Source organism: Miniopterus natalensis, chromosome 2 (genome assembly GCF_054644295.1).
Source record: "Miniopterus natalensis isolate mMinNat1 chromosome 2, mMinNat1.hap1, whole genome shotgun sequence".
In the NCBI taxonomy this organism is placed as follows: domain Eukaryota; kingdom Metazoa; phylum Chordata; class Mammalia; order Chiroptera; family Miniopteridae; genus Miniopterus; species Miniopterus natalensis.
This window is the reverse complement of record NC_142082.1, coordinates 15,329,912-15,349,501: the sequence shown is the minus strand read 5'-3', so window position 1 is coordinate 15,349,501 and position 19,590 is coordinate 15,329,912. Positions and strand designations below refer to the sequence as shown.

At 39.6% G+C, this 19,590-nt stretch overlaps 2 protein-coding genes across 3 annotated transcripts in view; one reads left to right on the top strand and one right to left on the bottom strand.

Annotated features, from left to right (window-relative positions):
- Positions 1-10,430: 10,430 nt before the first annotated feature.
- Positions 10,431-19,590, top strand: part of GTF2E2 (general transcription factor IIE subunit 2) — an 81,724-nt gene continuing 72,564 nt past the window's right edge. The window contains exons 1-2 of one of the 2 annotated variants that reach the window (XM_016209073.2): positions 10,431-10,452; positions 13,621-13,793. In XM_016209073.2, coding sequence (XP_016064559.1) covers positions 13,625-13,793 — 169 coding nt within the window. In that variant the 5' untranslated portion in view covers positions 10,431-10,452; positions 13,621-13,624. Of the gene's footprint in view, positions 10,453-13,528; positions 13,794-19,590 lie in introns of those variants that run through there. The other variant, XM_016209072.2, reaches the window with a different exon arrangement.
- SMIM18 (small integral membrane protein 18) lies at positions 18,882-19,237 on the bottom strand. Its single transcript, XM_087814150.1, has one exon. The coding sequence runs from the start codon at positions 19,235-19,237 to the stop codon at positions 18,941-18,943; it is 297 nt and encodes a 98-aa protein (XP_087670276.1). The 3' UTR covers positions 18,882-18,940.

The following is a 19,590-nucleotide window of genomic DNA, read 5'->3' as shown; positions in this document are numbered from 1 at the left end:
CCTTAAGAGGGCCTAAAGCCTTTTGGGAGAGAAAAGAGATTTCACTTTTATAAATAAGGACCAGAGGTATAAAAGAAGCATTTAGCAAATGTAATGGTTGCATTGGAAGAACATTCTAGAAATCACAGGTTTTTATCACTTTATTTCCATTAGCCTTTACTAGCTAGGTAAGCTACATTTTCCCATGGCTTTCATTAATGACATAGTGCCACTGACTTCTTTCATTAAGCTTTTACTGGATGTCTTTCTAGTTGATGGTGGCCAGGTTGCTGCACTAGCTCCAGTTAGGTCCAATGTCAATGAAAGAAAATTACCACGTTAGTTATGCATATATGTATATAAGTTATTTGGTTAATCTGTAATACTGTCAACAAATAAATAAAAATTTAAAATAAGAAAGTTACCACATTAGTAACTAGGTTATGGGATGATTGCAGCAAGAAAATAGGGTCTAAAAACCTGGACATGAACCAGACTGACACAACCACTTCCCCCTCTTACCCACCAGCCTAAAAGGTAGTGGCCAAGGCTCTGGGCTTCGCTGACCTGGTGGGTTTCTCACAGGCCCCAAACTGGATGTGACTGTAAAGAAAAGGGGAAGGCCCAGCAGTCAATTCTACTCTAACCATGTACTTCTTTTTGTCCCAGATATCCTTTGCACTTCCTGTTTGTACAGTAAACCAACATGAAAGGAATCTTTTCCAAGTCTCAGACTTTGGTGTCATCAGTCCCCAAACTGTTCAGCTGAGAGGTGACTGGCCGACCGCCTGTATTACACAAAGCGCTGGGTCAAGTCACAGTATTTAGGGCAACACACTGTGCAGTATCTGCCACGTTGTAGATGCTCAGTAGGTAGTTACTGAAGGGAATGCTTGCAAGTAACCATATCGGGTAGAATAAGAAAATTCTACACAAATAACTGTAATTCAAAATAACATGTTATGCAAAGGGTGACCATACGATTTATCGACAAAAATGGGACACTTTGGGAAGTAAAAGGGGGCATTAATTGGAACAAAAGGGACAGATTTTTGCTGCTGCAGAAAAATGGGACAGTGCCACCCTAGTTATTAGTGGAATTATACAAGTTCAGAGGAGACAGAAAGTGCCATTTTGCTGGGAAAACTGAAGAAGGCTTTGAGAAAAAGTTCATGTAGGATTTGGAATTTGAGGCGAGAGGAGGAGGGAAGGCATGGAAGGCCCAGTGAGACAGCTGGGTGACGTGGACGTGGGAATAACAGTTCATTCGACGTGCTGGAGCATAGGCGTGCTTGTTTGCTTTGTGTGGAACGTGCTTCCCCACTTGTTTACCTGGTGATCTGGTTAAGTATCGTTGCCTAGCCAACTACCTAAAACTCAGGGCCTTTAAACAGCAGCCACTTTATTACACTGTATCTCACGATTTTGTGGATCGGAAATGAAGCAAAACTTGGCAAGCAAGGGTGACTGTTTTGTTGGTGTTGACAAACACCATTTGGGGATACTCAACTGGTCTAGAAAGTCTAAAACAGTCATTCATATGTCACACTTAGGCAAGGATGACCGGAAGGTTGGCCTCAGCTGAGACTGTCCACCGGAGTTACTACACGTGGCCTTTCCAGCATTGCGGTCTCAGGGTCATGGACTTAATGGAAGCTCAGGGCTCCCAGAGATGGTTTGAAGATTCCCAGGCAGATGCTGCAGGCCTTATGACGTAACCTCAGAAGTTCTAGAACATCACTTCCGCCACATGTTATTGGTTAAACAAGTCACTAAGGCCAGCCTAGATTTAAACAGAAATTAACGGGAATTCGTCTTTCAGTGGGAGGATTGGTAAAGAATTTGTGGCCATCTTTAGTCACACACACCTGGAAATGTATTCATTTTACAAGACTTGACTAAAACTACCTTTGTGAAGACATCTTTAATAGTTTTATGTGTTCCCGTAACACCTTGTCACATAGTAAGTCTACGTTATATGTTCACCTTGTATATGTCATTTTATACTTCATGTCAATAATTTCTATGTTCTCTATGTTGAGTTTAACAACATCATTCCTGTGTGTCATGTAGCAACTTGGGCTGCAAGAGAACAAAGGTGTGTTACTGTGTGATTTTTTAACAATATCTATACTAAAGAGCAAACATTTTAATCCTTTATGTTTTTAAAAAATGAGTAGGCAGGATTTTCAAACTTTTCCCTTTCAGTGAATCTGACCTCCTGGATATAGATGAAGAGCTGTTGGAAGTGGATATGGAAGGTGGTTTCCATTGTGCCCTACTCAAGAAATACTCTTTTATTGCCATTGCCTTTGATACAGTAATTTAGCATGTTGATTCTTCAGCAAATATCAGTCAACATCTTAAAAGTAAGAATGGTTTTTATGTAGTATATTTTAAGTGCTATTTAGTGTGTTAGGCAGCGTTAAAAGGTAAAAGGTGTTGGATGGTAGGGCTGGGGTTATATCTAGTTTTTACATAAATTTTTGTGGCCATGATGCCCCCTTTTAAGTTATCTGCTAATTGTAGTAGGAGACATTTGTATTTTCGGCTGTTCAGCTTACAGACCTAAGTTTAGAGTCTTCCAACCTTATGAGCCTTGGGGAGAGACAAAGCCCATATTCCCACATAGAACCCCCAAAATACCAGATACGTGCTCTCTCAGGCTCCTTTGCAGCTAGGGAGAAGGCACATGACATAGGCTTGGCCAATTGGATGTACCCACCCTGACTGCTCAGAAAACAGGGATGAGAGAATCCATTCTAGTGACTATGGCAACAACATCAAGGGTTGGCCTGGCAGTAGTGCCAGTGCCTGTCATGTCAGTTTCTAGCTATGGTGGCTGGAACTCTGTGGCAGCAATGGTGACCTCACTGACCCATTTCTGAGTCATGATCTTGGCCACCATGTCTCTGGCTGCCAAGCCTCTGAGCCTGGATCACCAGCCCTCCCAAGATCCTCTGAGCTACCCTATATAGGATAGAGTAATTTTACTTAAATTACCCCAGGTCAGTTTCCAATGTTTAACCAACAACTGAGGCTGATACAGTTTTGTTTTCTTAAAACATAACCTTGAATTACAAGAAAGCTTATACATCTATTATAGCATTTGTTGCATTGCCATTAAATATTTGTCAATGTACCTGTTCTTTTGCTCCTTTCAAACACAGGGAGCATGCTCTACATACTTTTGTACAGTAGTCAGTCCCCTCTTATCCAAGGGGGATCTGTTCTAAGACCCCCTGTGGACACCTTGAACCATGGATAGCACTGAACCTTATATGCTATGGTTTTTTTCTTATTCATACCTATGAAAAAGTTTGATTTATAAATTAGGTATGGTAAGAGATTAACAATAATAACAATAGGAAAACAATTATAACAACATACTGTAATAAAAGTTCTATGAATGTGGTCTCTCAAAATATCTTACTGTGCTGTACTCACCTTTCTTGTGATGGTGTGAAGTGATAAAATGCCTTATTAAGTCGAGAACTTCCACGATTTCACTTAAAGTAAGCACCTTACGGCTTCTCTGTGGCATATCTGACTTGCCATCATGGCTACTCTTGTGCTTTGGGACCATTATTAAATAAAATAAGGGTGACTTGAACACAAGCATTGCGATGCCCCGACAGTCGATCCGATAACTGAGATGTTTACTACCTAACCAACAGGTGGGGAGCCTGTATGTACAATGTGGATCCACCGGACAAAGGAATAATTCATGTCCCAGGTGGGACAGAGGGGGACCACAAGAGATTTCGTCATGCTACGCAGAATGGCTTGTGATTTAAAACTTATAAATTGTTTATTTCTGGAATTTTCCACTTACCACTTTTGGGCCACAGTTGATCATGGGTAACTGAAACATCAGAAAGCAAAACCGAGGGGTAAGGGGGTCCTGTTGTACTGTATATTCACGCTGTTTATTGCAGTGCCCAATGTTGTTGAGTTGAATGACTGGGATTAGTAGAAGATGAAATTAGAAAATTGGTCCTGTTCAGAAAGGATCTTGATAAATGGATAAGAAGATTAGCAATTTGCAATTGTTGATGGTTAAAAATTGAAGACTGTTAAGGGAGGAAATGTCATCAAAGTGGGATTGGAAGGTTAAAGTGGAAATTGCAAAAAAAAGTAGAGAGTAGGGTAGGAACTCAGAAGTGAGGCTGAGAGGTAACACGGGGCCCGGACTAGGATGGTTGCAGTGGGAATGGAAAGGAACACATGCAAGAAAATTTACAATAAAAGATCCAACAGGATTTGTGAACTAATTGAATTTAGGGCTTTTGGAAAAGGAAGGAGTTAAAACCAGAAGTTAAGCCCAGAAGTTTCCAGCCTGAGGAGCTGGGATAATACCATGAATCGAGAGAGAAGACAGCAAGGAAGTTGGTTGAAAGGGTACTGATGCCATGTTGAGTTTGTGGTCCCAGTAGGGATCTGGAAATTTAAAAGCTGGAGTTTAGGAGAAATGTCAGGAATAGAGGGACAGATTTGTGAATTACACACCTGGAAGTCATAGTTAAAGCCAGGAGTATACATATACCACCTCTAAGGCAAGAAGGAGGGTGAAGAGAGAAATCCAGAGCATCAGTAATGCCATGTTTAAGAGAAGGATAATGGGCGAAAACCTCGGAGGAAAGGGACAGTCTTCGGGAATAAAGTCCTGGGGAAGTAGCTCAAAGGAGAATGGAACATAGGAAGCCACTGAGTCTAAAGACCTAGGAAATAGAATTTTCCTGCAAGAAGGGGTGGTGAATAATCATGGGCATTACACAGTCTACCACAGAGGCTGTCGGATTTGGTAACAGTAAAATCACCGGTGACCTTTGAAAAGAGTAACTGAAAAGTTGGGCTTTAAAAATTTACTGATTACTGTATTTGCTATAGTTCATACATTGGTGAGTGCTTTACACTTATTATTTCATTTAATCCTTGTATGGACTGCATGTTTGGGTCCCCCTCAAATTCATATATTGAAATCAAACACCCAATATGATGGTTTTAGCCAGTGGGCCTTTGGGAGGTAGTTAGTCCATGAGGATGGAGTCTTCATGATGGGATTAGGGCCTTTGTAAAAAGAAACAAGGGAAGAGCCTGCTTCCTCTCTTTTTGTGCTCATCACCACCGGAGGACACAGCAAGGAGGCAGCCACCTGCAAACCAGGAAGCAGGCAATTACCAGCCACCAGATCTGCTGGCACCTGGATCTTGGACTTTCCAGCCTACAGAACTGAGAAATGTTTGTTGCTTAAGCCACCCAGTCTATGATACAGCAGGTTTTCCAATAACATCACTGCATTCAACATCATTTCATTATAATGTTGATGAGATGCCGTAGGACTTTGATTCTTGTTTATATCAATTAGCCTGTGGTAAAATTGGTTTAGTTATACACTATTTTACTTAAACTCGCAGAACCTATTGATGGCATTGAGGACTTACTGTAATTTGTTAAAGCAGCCCAAACTGAGACAGTCCTTTCCATTACAGAATAGGAAACTCAGGTTTAGAGAGATTAAATACTGGCTCAAGGTCATATGACTAGCACATGGTGGAACAGAAATTCAGGCCAGTTCTGCAGATGGAAAGTTATTAAGTGGAGGCAATAGCAAATGTTTACTTTTTGGTGAAAGTTTGAGAGAGGATGGTAGGGTAGCAGAATATACTGTTGGACGTGAAGGCAATCTGACTGCGACATCTGTCACCTTTGCATCCCTTCCAAAGCTGGACCACCTTCCCAGATAGAAGAGAGGACCTTTCTTGGGTCAAGGGTATATGAGTAGCTTTCCTCCCCTGCTAGAAACTCCAAACAGGCTCTCAAGGTCCATTTGCAGGAGAACGTAGGGTAGTCAAGCTTCCAAGACTCCAGACATCCAAATGAGGTGCAGCCTGCCTGTGGCAGTCTGCCTTTTAAAATTTATTATTATTTTTTAATGTTCATCCAAGGATTTTTTTATGTTTATTCCACTTACATAAAATATCTAGAACTAGGGCTAATTCATAGAGATAGGAAGTAGATTAGGAGTTAACCGGGGTGGTGGGGAGGAGGGAATGGGGAGTTATTGCTTAATGGGTACAGGGTTTCTGTTCAGGCTAATGAAAAATTTTGGAAACGATGATGGTTGCATAATGTGAATGGAATGTGACAGAGTTGTACACTTTAAAATCGTTGAAGTGGTAAATTTTATGTTATTTTGTTATATATATTTTACCAAAATAAAATATAGGGTGTCCCCAAGATGTATACACACACTTTGAATAATTATAAAGGCAGCGTTTATTAAAATACATTTCATTTTCAGTATTGAGCTATCAGCTATTAAAGTGTGTATACATTTTTGGGGGACACACTATAGTTAAAAAAAAAAAAAATTCACTACATTGGAATTAATCCGGTGGTTATACTGAGTTGTGCTTTTTGGGTTGGAGGTTTTGGATTGGTCAGGACAGAATGTTTAATAAAGAAAACAAATTATATTCCCCTGGAGAAGTCACCACACTTTCTACCAAAAATTATAAGGGTGTTATAAGCATTCATGAGATAAACATAATTGCTGTTGCATTATTAGCTTGAATCATCCTTCATATAATTTGACACTAGCCACACCCTTCTGACCTGAAATACCGAGGATGCCAATGTGTAGGTTTTCATTATAATAAAGGCTTATTTAAGCATCAGTGGTTGAGACTTCTTGTGTATTACACAAATGGCCATGTCCCTATAAATAGTCATGTCCCACACTTCAGAGTGGGATATTTTCCCTATGTCTTCCCTAATCCCTGGTTAGAGCCTGCCTCAGAAGCAACCTAGATGGTGTCTATATTGTGTTACAAGGAGGAACAGGCAGAATAAATGTGTTTAACTCCAAATCTTGAATTTTCTGATATCAAGCTAATTTGGGCTGATGTTTGGAAATGGTTAAGTTGGTCATTGCTGTAGAGTCAACATTACCAGCAGACAAATGGAATCCTTTATTAGTTCATTTGTAGTGTGTCCAATGTGTAGGTAATTCTAACACAAAAATGGCTTGATTACAGGCCATATAGGGAGCCCACTTTTGTCTTCACTTGAGGATTATTGTCAGAGTACAGGATATCACTCAAAAGTGTTTTGAATTAATTCGGTCATTGCTTTCAATATTATGACCTCGTCATAGGCAACAGACAGTATAAATAGGAGTGATGCCACTGGTTGACAACATCCATCATTTATATAGTTTAACAGTTTGCTGGGCTCTGTAGAGGAGGGTTTCAAGTTGGGCAATGATAACAATAGCTAATATCTTGGGTAGGGGAAGGGCAATTGAGATTTGGGGGTTTGGGTTATAAATAACATATTCTAATATTGGCATTTGAAGGCTTAATTGTCCAATATCTGTTCCAATTGGCTGAGATGACACAAGACATTGAAATAAAGGAATAATTGTGAGCAGTTGGTTAAAGTAATTAAACAAGAAGGCCATTAGACTGCAGTGGCTCTAATACCCGGTGGCTTACATAAGCAAACAAACCTAAGCCAGAGTCAGTGCACTAGAATTTGAGAAAATGAAACTTAAGAACTACTAATCACAACCTACCTACCAGGCTTTCCAGAATAAGGCAATCACTTAAGCTATAGCCAATCAAATACTTTCTTTGATTTGCTTCTGAGTCTTAGCTATAAAATCCTTCCCCCAAGGCTCCTGTCAGGGCAGTGGAGTGTTCCTAACCTGTTTTGGTTTGGGGCTGCCCGGTTTCAACCTATGTTTGTGCAAATAAACTTCAAATTTTTAATGTACCTCAGTTTATTTTTGAACTGAATGCCTTCCACATGGTAGATCTAGTTCTGTAAAAGCATGATTCTCTAAGCTCAATTCTCACCTGTCTAGATAGTGAGCACGTGTCAAAGTTTTAACACAAGTGGGAATAAATGAAGACCACTTAAATGAGAACAGAGCATACAGAGCTTGCTATAGCAAGGGAGTCAGCTGCCATCACTTGTGTTTGGCAGAGACTCAAAGGCAATCAGAAAGAGGGGAAGCTTTACAGGTATGTTTTGGAGACATTGTGGTTCTGTTGCAGGCCACAGGAATAAAGCAAGTATGGCAATAAATTGAGTTGTAATATTTTTGTTGGTGAAGTGTCTTGGCTTCAATATGTAAAAAATGCAACATGTGTAAAGTCCAAAAAAGTGAAGCACAGTAAGACGAGCTATGCCTGTATAGTGAGGAAAAAGATGGGATGCTCCTGGTATGTTGTGATTAAAGGTTGTTGGCAGGGGAAGCTGGAGGTGAAGTAACTAGAAGTGGGGCATCTATTTGATTGGTTTGGGGAACATATTTGGTTTTCTCTGTTTAATCCTGGTGCGTGTTTTGGGGTATGGATGTGTGTCTAAAATAGGGAAGTTGGCAGCCTTTGAACAAATCCTGACCATCCTGAGCTGATTGCTGCAAAGGTTGTGGCTTGGTTTCTTATGTGGCTCAGAGTTTTATTATCATTTATGGTCTAGTCATTGTCAATTTGAATATTAAGCCCCTCACTCATTGATAAGGTAGTCAACAGAATGATAGAACTGATTCCACAAGGGTATGACAGACCTAGCCGTTTTTGCTCAGTGGTTAGAGCTTTGGCCTGTGGATTGAAAGGTCCCAAGTTCTATTCCAGCCAAGGGCACGTACCTGTGTTGCAGGTTTGAACCCCGCGCCCTGGGTTGTGGTATGTGCTGAAGGCAACCAATGAATGTATCTCTCTCACATGTTTCTTTCTGTCTCTCCCCTTTCTACTCTTTCTGAAAAAGCAATGGAATTTATATAATCACTGGAGAAAGGAAGAATGAAATAAAAATTACTTGATACAGCCCTGGCTGGTCTGGTCCAGTGGTTTGAGTGTTGGTCCACTCACCAAAGGGACTATTTTTGGGACTGATTCCTGGTCAAGGACAATCACCTGGACTGCAGATTCATCCCTGGCCCAGGTTTGGGGTCCTGTGGGAGGCAACCAATCAATGAGTCTCTCTCACTTGGATGTTTCTCTCTCTCCCCCTCCCTCCCTTCCCCCTTCTACTCTCTCTCAAAAAAAAAAAGGAAAAAATATCCTCAGGTAAGGATTAACAGCAACAACAAAATAATTGATACAATACTGGCTCATGTTTCTTGATTTTAATCTTTGGGATTATGTTTTGTACTTGCTGTCTGTTCCTCTCCCTTACACCTCATAAGGTTTTTACCAGTTAATCTCTGGCTTTACTGGATTGTAAAACCTCTGAGCCCTACTAACTTGTTATTCAAAGTTACATTTCCTGAGGGTGTCCGATGAACATCAGGTGGGTTTTTTACAAAAATCTTCTAGAAAGAAACCAATTTTAAAAAGCCACACAATCTTTTGGTTTTATTTCCAAATTTTGAATAAAAATTTATGTATTATCTCATTTGATTTTCACAACAGTCTCATGCCATCGTGGTAGTACAATTATTCCTTGTGGTAGTACAACTATTCGTAATAAGAAAACCAGCACAGGTTAAGTAACACGAGAAGTAACCAGTACTAAGTAAGTAAACAGCAGCTACAGAGCAGTTCAGCACTGGCTGCGCTGTCGCTCTGGGTTATGAGCGAGGGAAGGACAGCCACAGAACTCGGACACACTCCATCCAGCACATCACAGGCTGTGGCCAAGGCCAATCAATCTTTCTCGTCGCTTTATTTCTACCCCTTTATGTTGCTTCTGAATTCGAAATCCTTTCCTGAGAGTTCACAGGTGTGGTGGAAAAGGGTTCACACGTGTGGTGGTTGGGAGTTCAGAAACGGCTTCATTTCAGGATTCGCCGTTACTGGCGGTTGTGTCTTGCGCAAGTCACTTAGCTTTGCTGGGCCTCTTGTTTCCTTACCTGCAATAGAGAGGGTTGTAATAATGTTCTTTGAAGGTTAGATGCTGGTCGTTTGCATTTGATGTAATGTCACAAAACACCTGGTAGACAATACCTTGAAAAATCGCGTCGCCACGTGCGTTCAACAGGCTCCTGAGCAGATCTGGCAGGTTTACGTTTCTGCAAATGGAAGGATTTTCTCCATCTTGGCGGCTCCTACTCGCCTCGCACCTGAATCTCGCCGTCAGCCCCGCCCCAGCCCTCCTCCTGTTGCCATGGAGACCCAGAACGCTCCAGCTGGCTGATTATACTCCCGCGGCGCCCCTAGCGGGCCACGTGACGACGCACGCGCGTTCCAGGCGGCGGGGGCGCCGCGGGGGCTGCCGGGATTGGGCTTTTAGCAACCTGATCAGGAAGTGGCGAGCGGGGCTCGCCGACGAGTCTCTCCCGTCTCTCTCCGCCGCCAGCCCCTGAACCCCGGCTTTGAGGGGCAGCGCCGGGCGTGCTTTCGGGCAGGCGGGGCGCCGACTAGGAGCAGGAAGCGGCAGCCACGCGGGCGTGGGTGGCTGGCCGAGGCGGAGGCGCAGGGAGGCGGTGTCCGGTCGCGTGGGGCGGCCCTCCTCGCTCAGGTAGGGGCTGCGGCCGCCAGGAGAGGGGAGAGGGGAGAGGGGAGAGGGGAGAGGGGCGCGGGGCTCCCGCCTCGGGGTGGGGGGCGCGGGGCTCCGGCCTGTTTCTCGGGACCGCCCCTTCCCGCGGGGCGAGCGCGTTTCCACCCCAAGGGAGGCTGGGGCTGCGGTTCTCTGCGTGAAACACTTAAACAGTCACAACTTCTTGGGAGCATTGTCTTAGGCCGGCGGTTTATTGAGCCGACTTTTGGGGTGGAGAGGGGAAATTTTGCAGTTGGATCGCCTCTTCCTAGCCCCCAAGTTTACATTAGCAGTAGCTGAGCATGTGTGTGGAATTTGGGGAACCACGATGTCCAACTGGCTGAAGACTGTGATTTAGATGCTCGTTCACAGACTTTTTTTTTTTAAGCTGCCTTTTGGAGACCTAATTTGTAATGACTCCTAAACTTTAGTTACAGTAGTTTTGTGCAAAGTCGAAAGGTATTTCTAAAACGAAACGCCGCGGTACGTTTTTCTCCCACCTCTATATTTCTGTCACTGAAGATACAAGTCTCTTGTCAGCTGGCCGGCTGTTCGTAGCAGTGTTCCCCGTGCCCGTGGCACCTCCGAGGCTTAGGCAGCGACACCAGCAACAGAGGCGAGTAGAAATCGAACGATATATTGGGAAGAACGTGGAGTCAGAAGATTGTGACTTAATTTTGGCTTCTCGGTGCCCGTCCTTGACATGGGGACTGCCTGAGTTGGGGCGGTGGTATTTTTTCGGTGTAAAACGGGCAGCGTGATGTGTCCTGTCTACCACACACGGAAGACTACAGATACTGAGTGGTCTTCTGAAAAGGGAGGAAAAGTTAGGCTGAGCATGCGATGGGTGCCTTTCTGCTCTGCTCTGGGTGCTTTTGGACTTTATCAGTACCACACCTTTTAGAGGCCTTTACCAGCATTTCAGGTGTGGAGTAAGTAGCAAGTGAAGGCCTTTAAAACAAAGGTCCTGGCCCCGGATCTGAATAGCTTGACTCCTAAGTTAGGTGCTCTCTACTTCACACCTGAAATGCTGGTAAAGGCATCCAAGCTTTGAAAGGTTCTGAAAGATAAATCCTTGCCTTCAAGCAGCACACATTTGAGAACATGAAAGCATTGAGCACCTCGTTTAAAAGCGGTGAAAAAATAAAATTTGACAGTGTTTTAGAGGCTTTACCAGTGTTTCAGTGTGGAGCAGGGAGCATTAATTTAGCAGTTAGGATATTTGGGTTCTGGTTCTGGTCCAAGTTCTTCCTGCTGTTGTGACCTTAACCACAGCTCTTCACTTCATATTTTACATATTAAAAGAGGAATAAAATGGATACCTTTTATCTCAAGAGTTGTGAGGATCAAATGCTATAAGCATTTAGGTCTTTGTAAACTGTAAAGCTTTTCACTTAAGTTTATGTTAAAATCGTGATTCAAAGCCTAGGTTAACTACCGGTTTTACAAGGTGAAAGAAACATATTTCCTGTTTTAGGCTTGTTGCCCCCACCTTATCAGTTGCGAATTCTCCTCTCTGTTCTCACACTTTCCTTCCCCCCCAAGATGGTCTCTCCCTCACCACAGTATAATATTGTTATTTCTTCTCAGATCCAACTCAAAGTAGCAATACCCAAATAACATATTTCTATACCTTCACTTAAAAAATCGCTTTCTCATTTTTTCCTTACAGTTGGGCTTGATGTAGACAGTATTTTAACTTATGATAAAATTGGATTTAGAGAGGTCTTGTGGATTGCCTAGGGTCATGTTGCCTAGAGTTTAGAACTGAGGGGAGAAGATAGGTTTTTGATTTTAGGTCCTGTGCCAGTGACTCTTCCTTAACTGAGATTTTTACTTAACTGAAGTTTATTCTGGTTATTTCTTATTAGTGTTTATATTTTTAACTTTAAGCACTCTAAGTCAGATTTTATTTATTCATTGTTAAACCAGATGCTCAATGCTTTCAGGTTCAAAATGTAAGCTGCTTGAAGGCAAAAATTTATTTTCCAGAACCTTTCAAACAGTGCCTCACAAACAGGACATTTAATAAAGGCTTGTGAGACCAATAACAATGAGGCTAGAGCAATTTAAAGATGCTTTTCCATTCATTATTCATTTAACAAATATTTATTGAGCTACCCTGTGTTTTAAGGCTTTCAGATTATAAGGTAGCCTTTTTCCTCTGGGGCCTTCCTTTCCGGCTTATGAACAACTAGTTTTAACACTGCAAATATCACTTACATAGTTAGCTTGTGTGCTTCCCAGACTCCATGGGATTCTAGGGAGAGCTCAGACAAAAGAGGAATGTTTTAAAATACTTGTTGAATGACCTGTGGCTTCCCTGGTTGTATTGAAGTTGCTTAGAATTGAGTTTTAAAACGGGGAAAACCCGAAGAGGTCTAGTCTCACTTCTGTCCAAATTAGGAATTTTCTAACAAGTATTAATCCAGTTTATTATCACTTAATGATAGAGAGTTCACCTGTTTTAAAATATATATTTTTATTTGTAAGCAATTCTGATGGTTTCTCTTTTCCCGCAACGAGCCTAAATCTGCCTCCTAATTTCTGCTCAGTATTCTTGATGTCGTTTCTAGAGCAGTGTTGTCTAGTGGAAATACAATGTAAGCTGCAAGTGTGAGCCACACATGTAATTTAAAATTTTCTTGTAGCCATAGTTTCTAAAAAAGTTTTAAAAAATTAGGGGAAATTAATTTTAATATTTTACTTAATCCAGTATATTCAAAATATCATATCACCATATAATACGTCTAAAATATGTCATTAGTAATTTTGTACGTTCTTTTTTCTTTGTACTAAGTCTTTTACATCTGATGTATATTTTACACTTAGAGTACATCTCAACTCTAGCCCCACTCAGGTGCTCAATAGGCACATGTGGCCAGTGGCTACCATATTGGACAGTGCAGTTCTAGAGTGTTAGAGAATAATTGTTTCTGTTTACTAGTGCCTAGCACAGTGCTTTGCGTGTAATAGGCGCTAATTAAAGATTTTTTTGAGTGCATGAGTGAGTGAGTAAATACAAGTGCTAGACAACTAGTAACAAGATAATTTTGTTTGGGAAGGAACTCTTCTTGAGATCTATGGATTTCGCATATAGGTTTGAATGACTGGAATCTGTATTAAAGATACTTATTTTTATGTTTGCAGCATTATGGATCCAAGCCTTTTGAGAGAACGGGAGCTGTTCAAAAAACGAGCTCTTTCCACTCCTGTAGTAGAAAAACGTTCAGTATCTTCTGAGTCGTCAACATTATCATCATCGAAGAAGAAGAAAGCAAAGCTAGAACATGGAGGATCATCAGGCTCTAAACAAAATTCTGGTTAGTAAAATTGACTAGGACCATTTAGTAATGGCAAGTTCATTTTTCAGTTCAACATTCATATTGTTAGGCACTTTAAGTATAAAGGATGGCACGATGAGAGAATTTTTTGCTCTTAAGATGTTAATAGTCTTGTGTCGTAGTTAGAATTTAGGTTATTATTTTTAAAAAAATAACTTCATTGAGGTTTAATTTCCATACCATGCAGTTCACTCTTTTTTTAGATGTACAATTAAAAGATTTTTAGTAAATTTACAGAATTGTGCAACTATTAGCACAATCCAAACTTAGAACATTTCCATCACTCCCAAAAGATCCCTTGTGCCCATTTGCAGTTGCTCCTTATTTTCACTCCAGTCCCAGATAATCAATAATCTACTTTCTGTCTGTGTGTATTTGCCTTTTTCTGGACATTTTATATAAGCAGAATTGGACAATATGTGGTCTTTAGTGTGTGACTTCTCTTTACTTAACATCTGTTAGATGATCATGTTCTTGTTCTTTAGTCTAATAACAACACATTACATTAATTGATTTTCAGATGTTAAACCCACCTTGAATTCTTGGAATAAATCTTCCTTGGTCATGGTATATAATCTTTTTTACTTGTTGTGGGATTCAGTTTGTTGTGTTTTGTCCAGGATTCTATCCATGTTGTAGCATGTATCAGTACTTCATTCCATTTTATTGCTGAAGAGTATTGGATTGTATGGATATACCACACAATTTGTTTATCCATTCACCATTTAATACACATTTGTATTCCTTCTACTTTTTGGCTGTTATGAATAATGCTGCTGTGTATATTCATGTATGTCTTTGTGTGGACATCTTTTTTCCCCCGCCTTGTGAAGAGACCTAAGAGTAGAATTTCTGGCTCATGTGGTAACTTTATGTTTAAGTTTTTAACAAAGTACCAAAGAGGAGGTGCCATTTTACATTCTCACCATCAATGCATGAGGGTTCCACTTTTTTCTTATTCTTGCCAAGTCTTGTTATTCCTGTCTTTCTTATCATAGCCATTCTAGTGGATGTAAAGTGGTATTTTGTTTTTAATATGTAATTCTCTAATGATTAATGATGTTGGATGTCATTTCATGTGCTTATTTGACCATTCATGTGTCGTCTTTGGTGAAATGTCTGTTCACATTTTTTGCCCACTGGAAAAATATTGGGTTGTCTTCTTACTGTTGATTTATAAGAGTTCTTTATGTATTCTGGATACAATTTCTTGATCCAGTGTTACTTGTGCTCTTGGTGTCATATCTAAGAAATCTTTGTCTAACCTAAGGTCATGAAAATTTACTATGTTTTCTTCTAAGAGTTTTATAATTTTAACTTTTACATTAGGTTTATGATATGTTTGAGTTGATTTTTTGGTTTAACATAAGGGTATAAATTCATCTTTTTGCCTGTTGTCTCTGTATCATTTCTTGAAACCACTATCTTCCCCTTTGACTTGCATTGATTGCACCTGTGTTATCACTTGACTATAAATGAGTTTATATACTTCTGGTATCACAATGTGGTTCTGTTGCATCATATGTCTATCCTGTGACAGTAGCATACTCTCTTGGTAACTTTAGCATTGTAGTAAAGTTTTGAAAGTTTAAGTCCTTCAATTTTGTTCTTTTTCAAAATTGTTTTATTTTTTTCTGGATCCTTTGCATTTACATATAAATTTTAGGATCTGCTCATCAATTCACGTCTGTAAAAAGGGCCAGGCCTGGCCGGGCATGGCTCAGCGGCTGAGCATCGACCTAGGATCCAGGGGATCAGGGTTCGATTCCCGGTCAGGGCACATGCCCGGGTTTCGGGCTCAATCAATGACTCTCTCATCATTGATGTTTCTATCTCTCTCTCTCCCTATCCTTTCCTCTCTCTGAAATCAATAAAGATATATTTAAAAAAAAAAAAAAGCCAGAGCTGGATTTTGATAGGGATTGCATTGACTCTATACATCAGTTTGGGGAGTATTGCTATCTTAGCATTATTAAGTTTTCTAGTCGATGAACGTGGATATCTTTTCATTTATTTAGGTTTTTAATATACGGATTTTACATTTATTTTCTTAAATTTATTTCTAAGTACTTTATTTTTGGTACTGTTGTGAATAAGATTGTTTCCTTAGTTGTTTTTTGAAACGTTCATTGCTGGTATGTGGAAGTGCAGTTCCTTTTTGTACATTGATCCTGTATTCTTCAACTTTGCTGAACTCGTTTATTCTAGTTTCTGTGTGGATTCCTTAGCATTTTCTACATACAACATTATGTCATCAGTGAATAAGAACAGTTTTATTTCGTTCTTTCCAATATGAATGCCGTTTATATTTTTTCCTGTCTGTCTGGACTGGCTAGTATGATGTTGAATAGAAGTAGTGAGAGTGGACATCTTCGCCTTGTTTCTGATCTTAGGGGGAAAATATTCAATCTTTCACCATTATTTATGTATGATGTTGGCTAATCTTTTTATCAAAGTAGGCCTATCATTCTTATTAGCACATACATTAGGATTGATCATCTTTTATTCCAATGAAACTTACTTATAGGAAACAAAATTATAAGAACTGTTTTAAACATTAGCAGAGACCCACTCTTAGATATAGTCTCTGCTACAAAATCTCAGTGGCTTAAAACAGCAAACATTTGTTTCTCTCTTTCATACCACATGTTTATCATGTGTTGGCAGGGGTCTTAGCTTATTACAGTCACTCAAGGACCCAGGCTGGGAGAGTAGCGATATTCCAAATGCTGGTTGTAGCGTTAGAGGTAAAGAGAACTCTGGAAGATCTTGTCTGGCAGTTAAGTGCTCTGTCCTGGAGGTGACACATATCACTTCCTCATTGGCTACAAGGCTGTATGTACCAAGCCACAAGGGGTTCCATGTGCTCAGAAAGAGGAGAGCTATATATCCATTGGGTGTAAATACTAAAGACTACCATATGACTCTAGTTTGGTTCACTATTTTTAGATTGCCCTGTTAGCTACTTACCAGGGCTCCTGGTTTAGCTTCCTTACTGTCCATTCCCTGTACAGCAGTCAGTGATTTTTCTATTCATAAATCTGATGACATCACTGCTTTTCAGATAAAGCCCATCTCTTCCCTGTAGCTTACATGCTTTACATGATCTAGCCTGCTCTTACTCTTATGCCCCTATCTACCTGTCTCCTTATACTATCTCCTAGTGATACTGACTTGTAGTGCCTCTAACATGCTTTACTCTCTTGGCTCTTGCCAATATTATTTCCTCTTCCTGGAACATTCTTTCTTACCTCCTTCCCTCTTTCCTTTGGCTAACTCCTGTTCAGCTTAAAAGTCATACTATTCCCACTTTGAATTTGAATTCAGTGCTTAGCCTTTGAATTCTCTTAGCACTCACCATTTCTGACAAAGCTACTGTGCCATTGTAATTGCATTGATTACTTGTTAGCTATTGTAACCTAATCCCTCACACATAGAAGCACTCAAAATTTGTTGAATGGCTAAATAAATTACAGGGTAAGGTAGGGAGAGGTTGATAGTGTACACTATCAAATAATGTAGTTACTAAAGAACCTGTGTGCTTTCTATCAATGACAAGGACCCCAGAGTTTACGTTTATGAAAATGTGGTTTTAACAGTGCTCAGAATAGTTCGTGGTTACCAAAGTATTTTGAATACCTAGGTTTCACAAGTCCTTTGAAAACTAGTTATGTTACTTGTGTTTGTTTCTAATGTTAGAAAGTATATTAAAAATATTTTGTGGAAAAGCTATTTCAAACTGGCAGTTAGGGTTCTCTAAACTGAAAATGACATATTGATTTTTCACTTCACATATCAAATTTTTTCTATTTTGTCATAATTTTCAGTAGCTTCTTCATCTGTTAAGTTAATGTGCCACATTAAAAGCTGTTATTTCCAATTTTTTGTTATTTTTAGTAATGCTGTTACAAATATCTTTGTATCTTGAACTTTTCTTCTTTTGAACTAATTTCTCAATAAATTTTCAGGAGCAGCATTTCTGCCTAAGGGCAGTTGTAAAGAGCATGCTTTGGTTTGCTCATGCTCATGTGTGGTAGTGAAATAGTATTAGGGTTATAAAATATAATATCTGTACAGCCCTTGGAATTCCAAGAAATAAAACTGCCATATTTCTTAACAGGTGTTAAGTGGTCCTGTCTTTTGACTTTTTTTTTTTTTTTTTTTTTTTTTAGTCTTTTCTACATTGTGTATCTTAGCCCTTGAGAGAGAGAATACGAGAAGCAAACTGAAAGCACAAGCTCAAAAAATGCAGTTTAGGGGTGTACTAGTAAGCTTTAGTTTGAAAATAGCCTGGGCTTTCTTAGACCTTGTATTTCGACAGTCCATTTTATAAAAATTTTATGCAAGTATACTTGTGACATTTCTGAGCATTTGAGACTTTTGTCACAGTAATCCTACATAAAACTTAAGTCTTTCAAAATATGTAAGTTGTCTTCAATAAACTAGAAAATGCTTTTTATTAAGTAGGGACTTGAATATAAGTGGAAGTATTTTACTTTGGATTTAGAGAAGCATTTTAAATAGTATTTTTATTACAAAATACACGTAGATGTAGTACTCTTATTTTTTTATTGTTGATTTTTAGAGAGAGGAAGGTTTGAGGGAGAGAGAAACATCATGAGAGAGAAAATCGGTTGCCTCCCCTTTGTACCCCAATCGGGGATCGAGCCCGCAACCCTGGCATGTGCCCTGACCAGGAATCAAACCCACGATCACCCTTTGGTACACGGGATGATGCTCCAACTGCTCCACCATCCAGTGCATAGTACTCTATTTTTTAGTCCCTGTGATTTGTTTAGGTATATGTTATTTTGGCATCATTAGCCTTGCTTATGCTTTCCAGTTTACATTTTGCTATTTCATATTGAATTCTAGGAATCTTTTATCTAGTTTTCTAAGTGTCATTTTAAAGAGATTGGGAGATTATTTACATTTATGAAGTTTTACTGTATGTTTAATGAAAGACACACACAAAGAAGTACGTATTTAACTTGTCTTTCCCTTCTAATAGAAATCTTTTAATCATTCAAAGTCAGTCAGTTTTGTAACAATTGGCCTCAGAAATTTTTCCCCCCCTCAGAAGTTAAAGGTTGTTTTCATAGATTTTGTTCAACTTATATAGAGTGCTAGACCACTTCAGTTTCACGTTTTCTGATGTTGTCCATCATACTTCTAAGAGGATTAGGTTCACTTTTCAAGTCTTTCACAGTTTTGTTCTTTACACAGCAACAGCAGTCAAGCACTTCATAAAGGAAAGCCAGCACCACTAAAGATACCACTGTAAATATAAACAAAAGCAGAATGACAAAGCAGGCAGTGTTCCAGTTATCATGGAAAGGGTAAATTTTTTGAACTTGAAAACCAAGGTACTGATAAACAGAGGTAGTGGTTTCATTCCAGAGGCTGGAGCTCAGGGAGGCCATTCTTAGAGATTCCACTTCTTGTATTGCTCTTTTGAATCTATAAAAAGGTAGAAAACGAATATATGTAACCAAACTCTACAGATTTGTCAGTTCAAATCTCAGTGCTAAGACTTGTTACTAAATTTATGTAGGCAAGCGTATCTTTCTTATTTTCTGCCAGAATTAATGGTATTAATTTTTTCTATATCTATGCCAATGTATTCTGTAAACCATACTATATATTTTTGTGTATATTATTTATTAGACAAATATGTATGTTTAAGATTCACAGAAATTAACTGCTAATGGAAGAGAAAAAAGGCAACTAAATTGGTTTAAAGTTTGACTAAAGCAGTGGTCAGTGACGTATTATC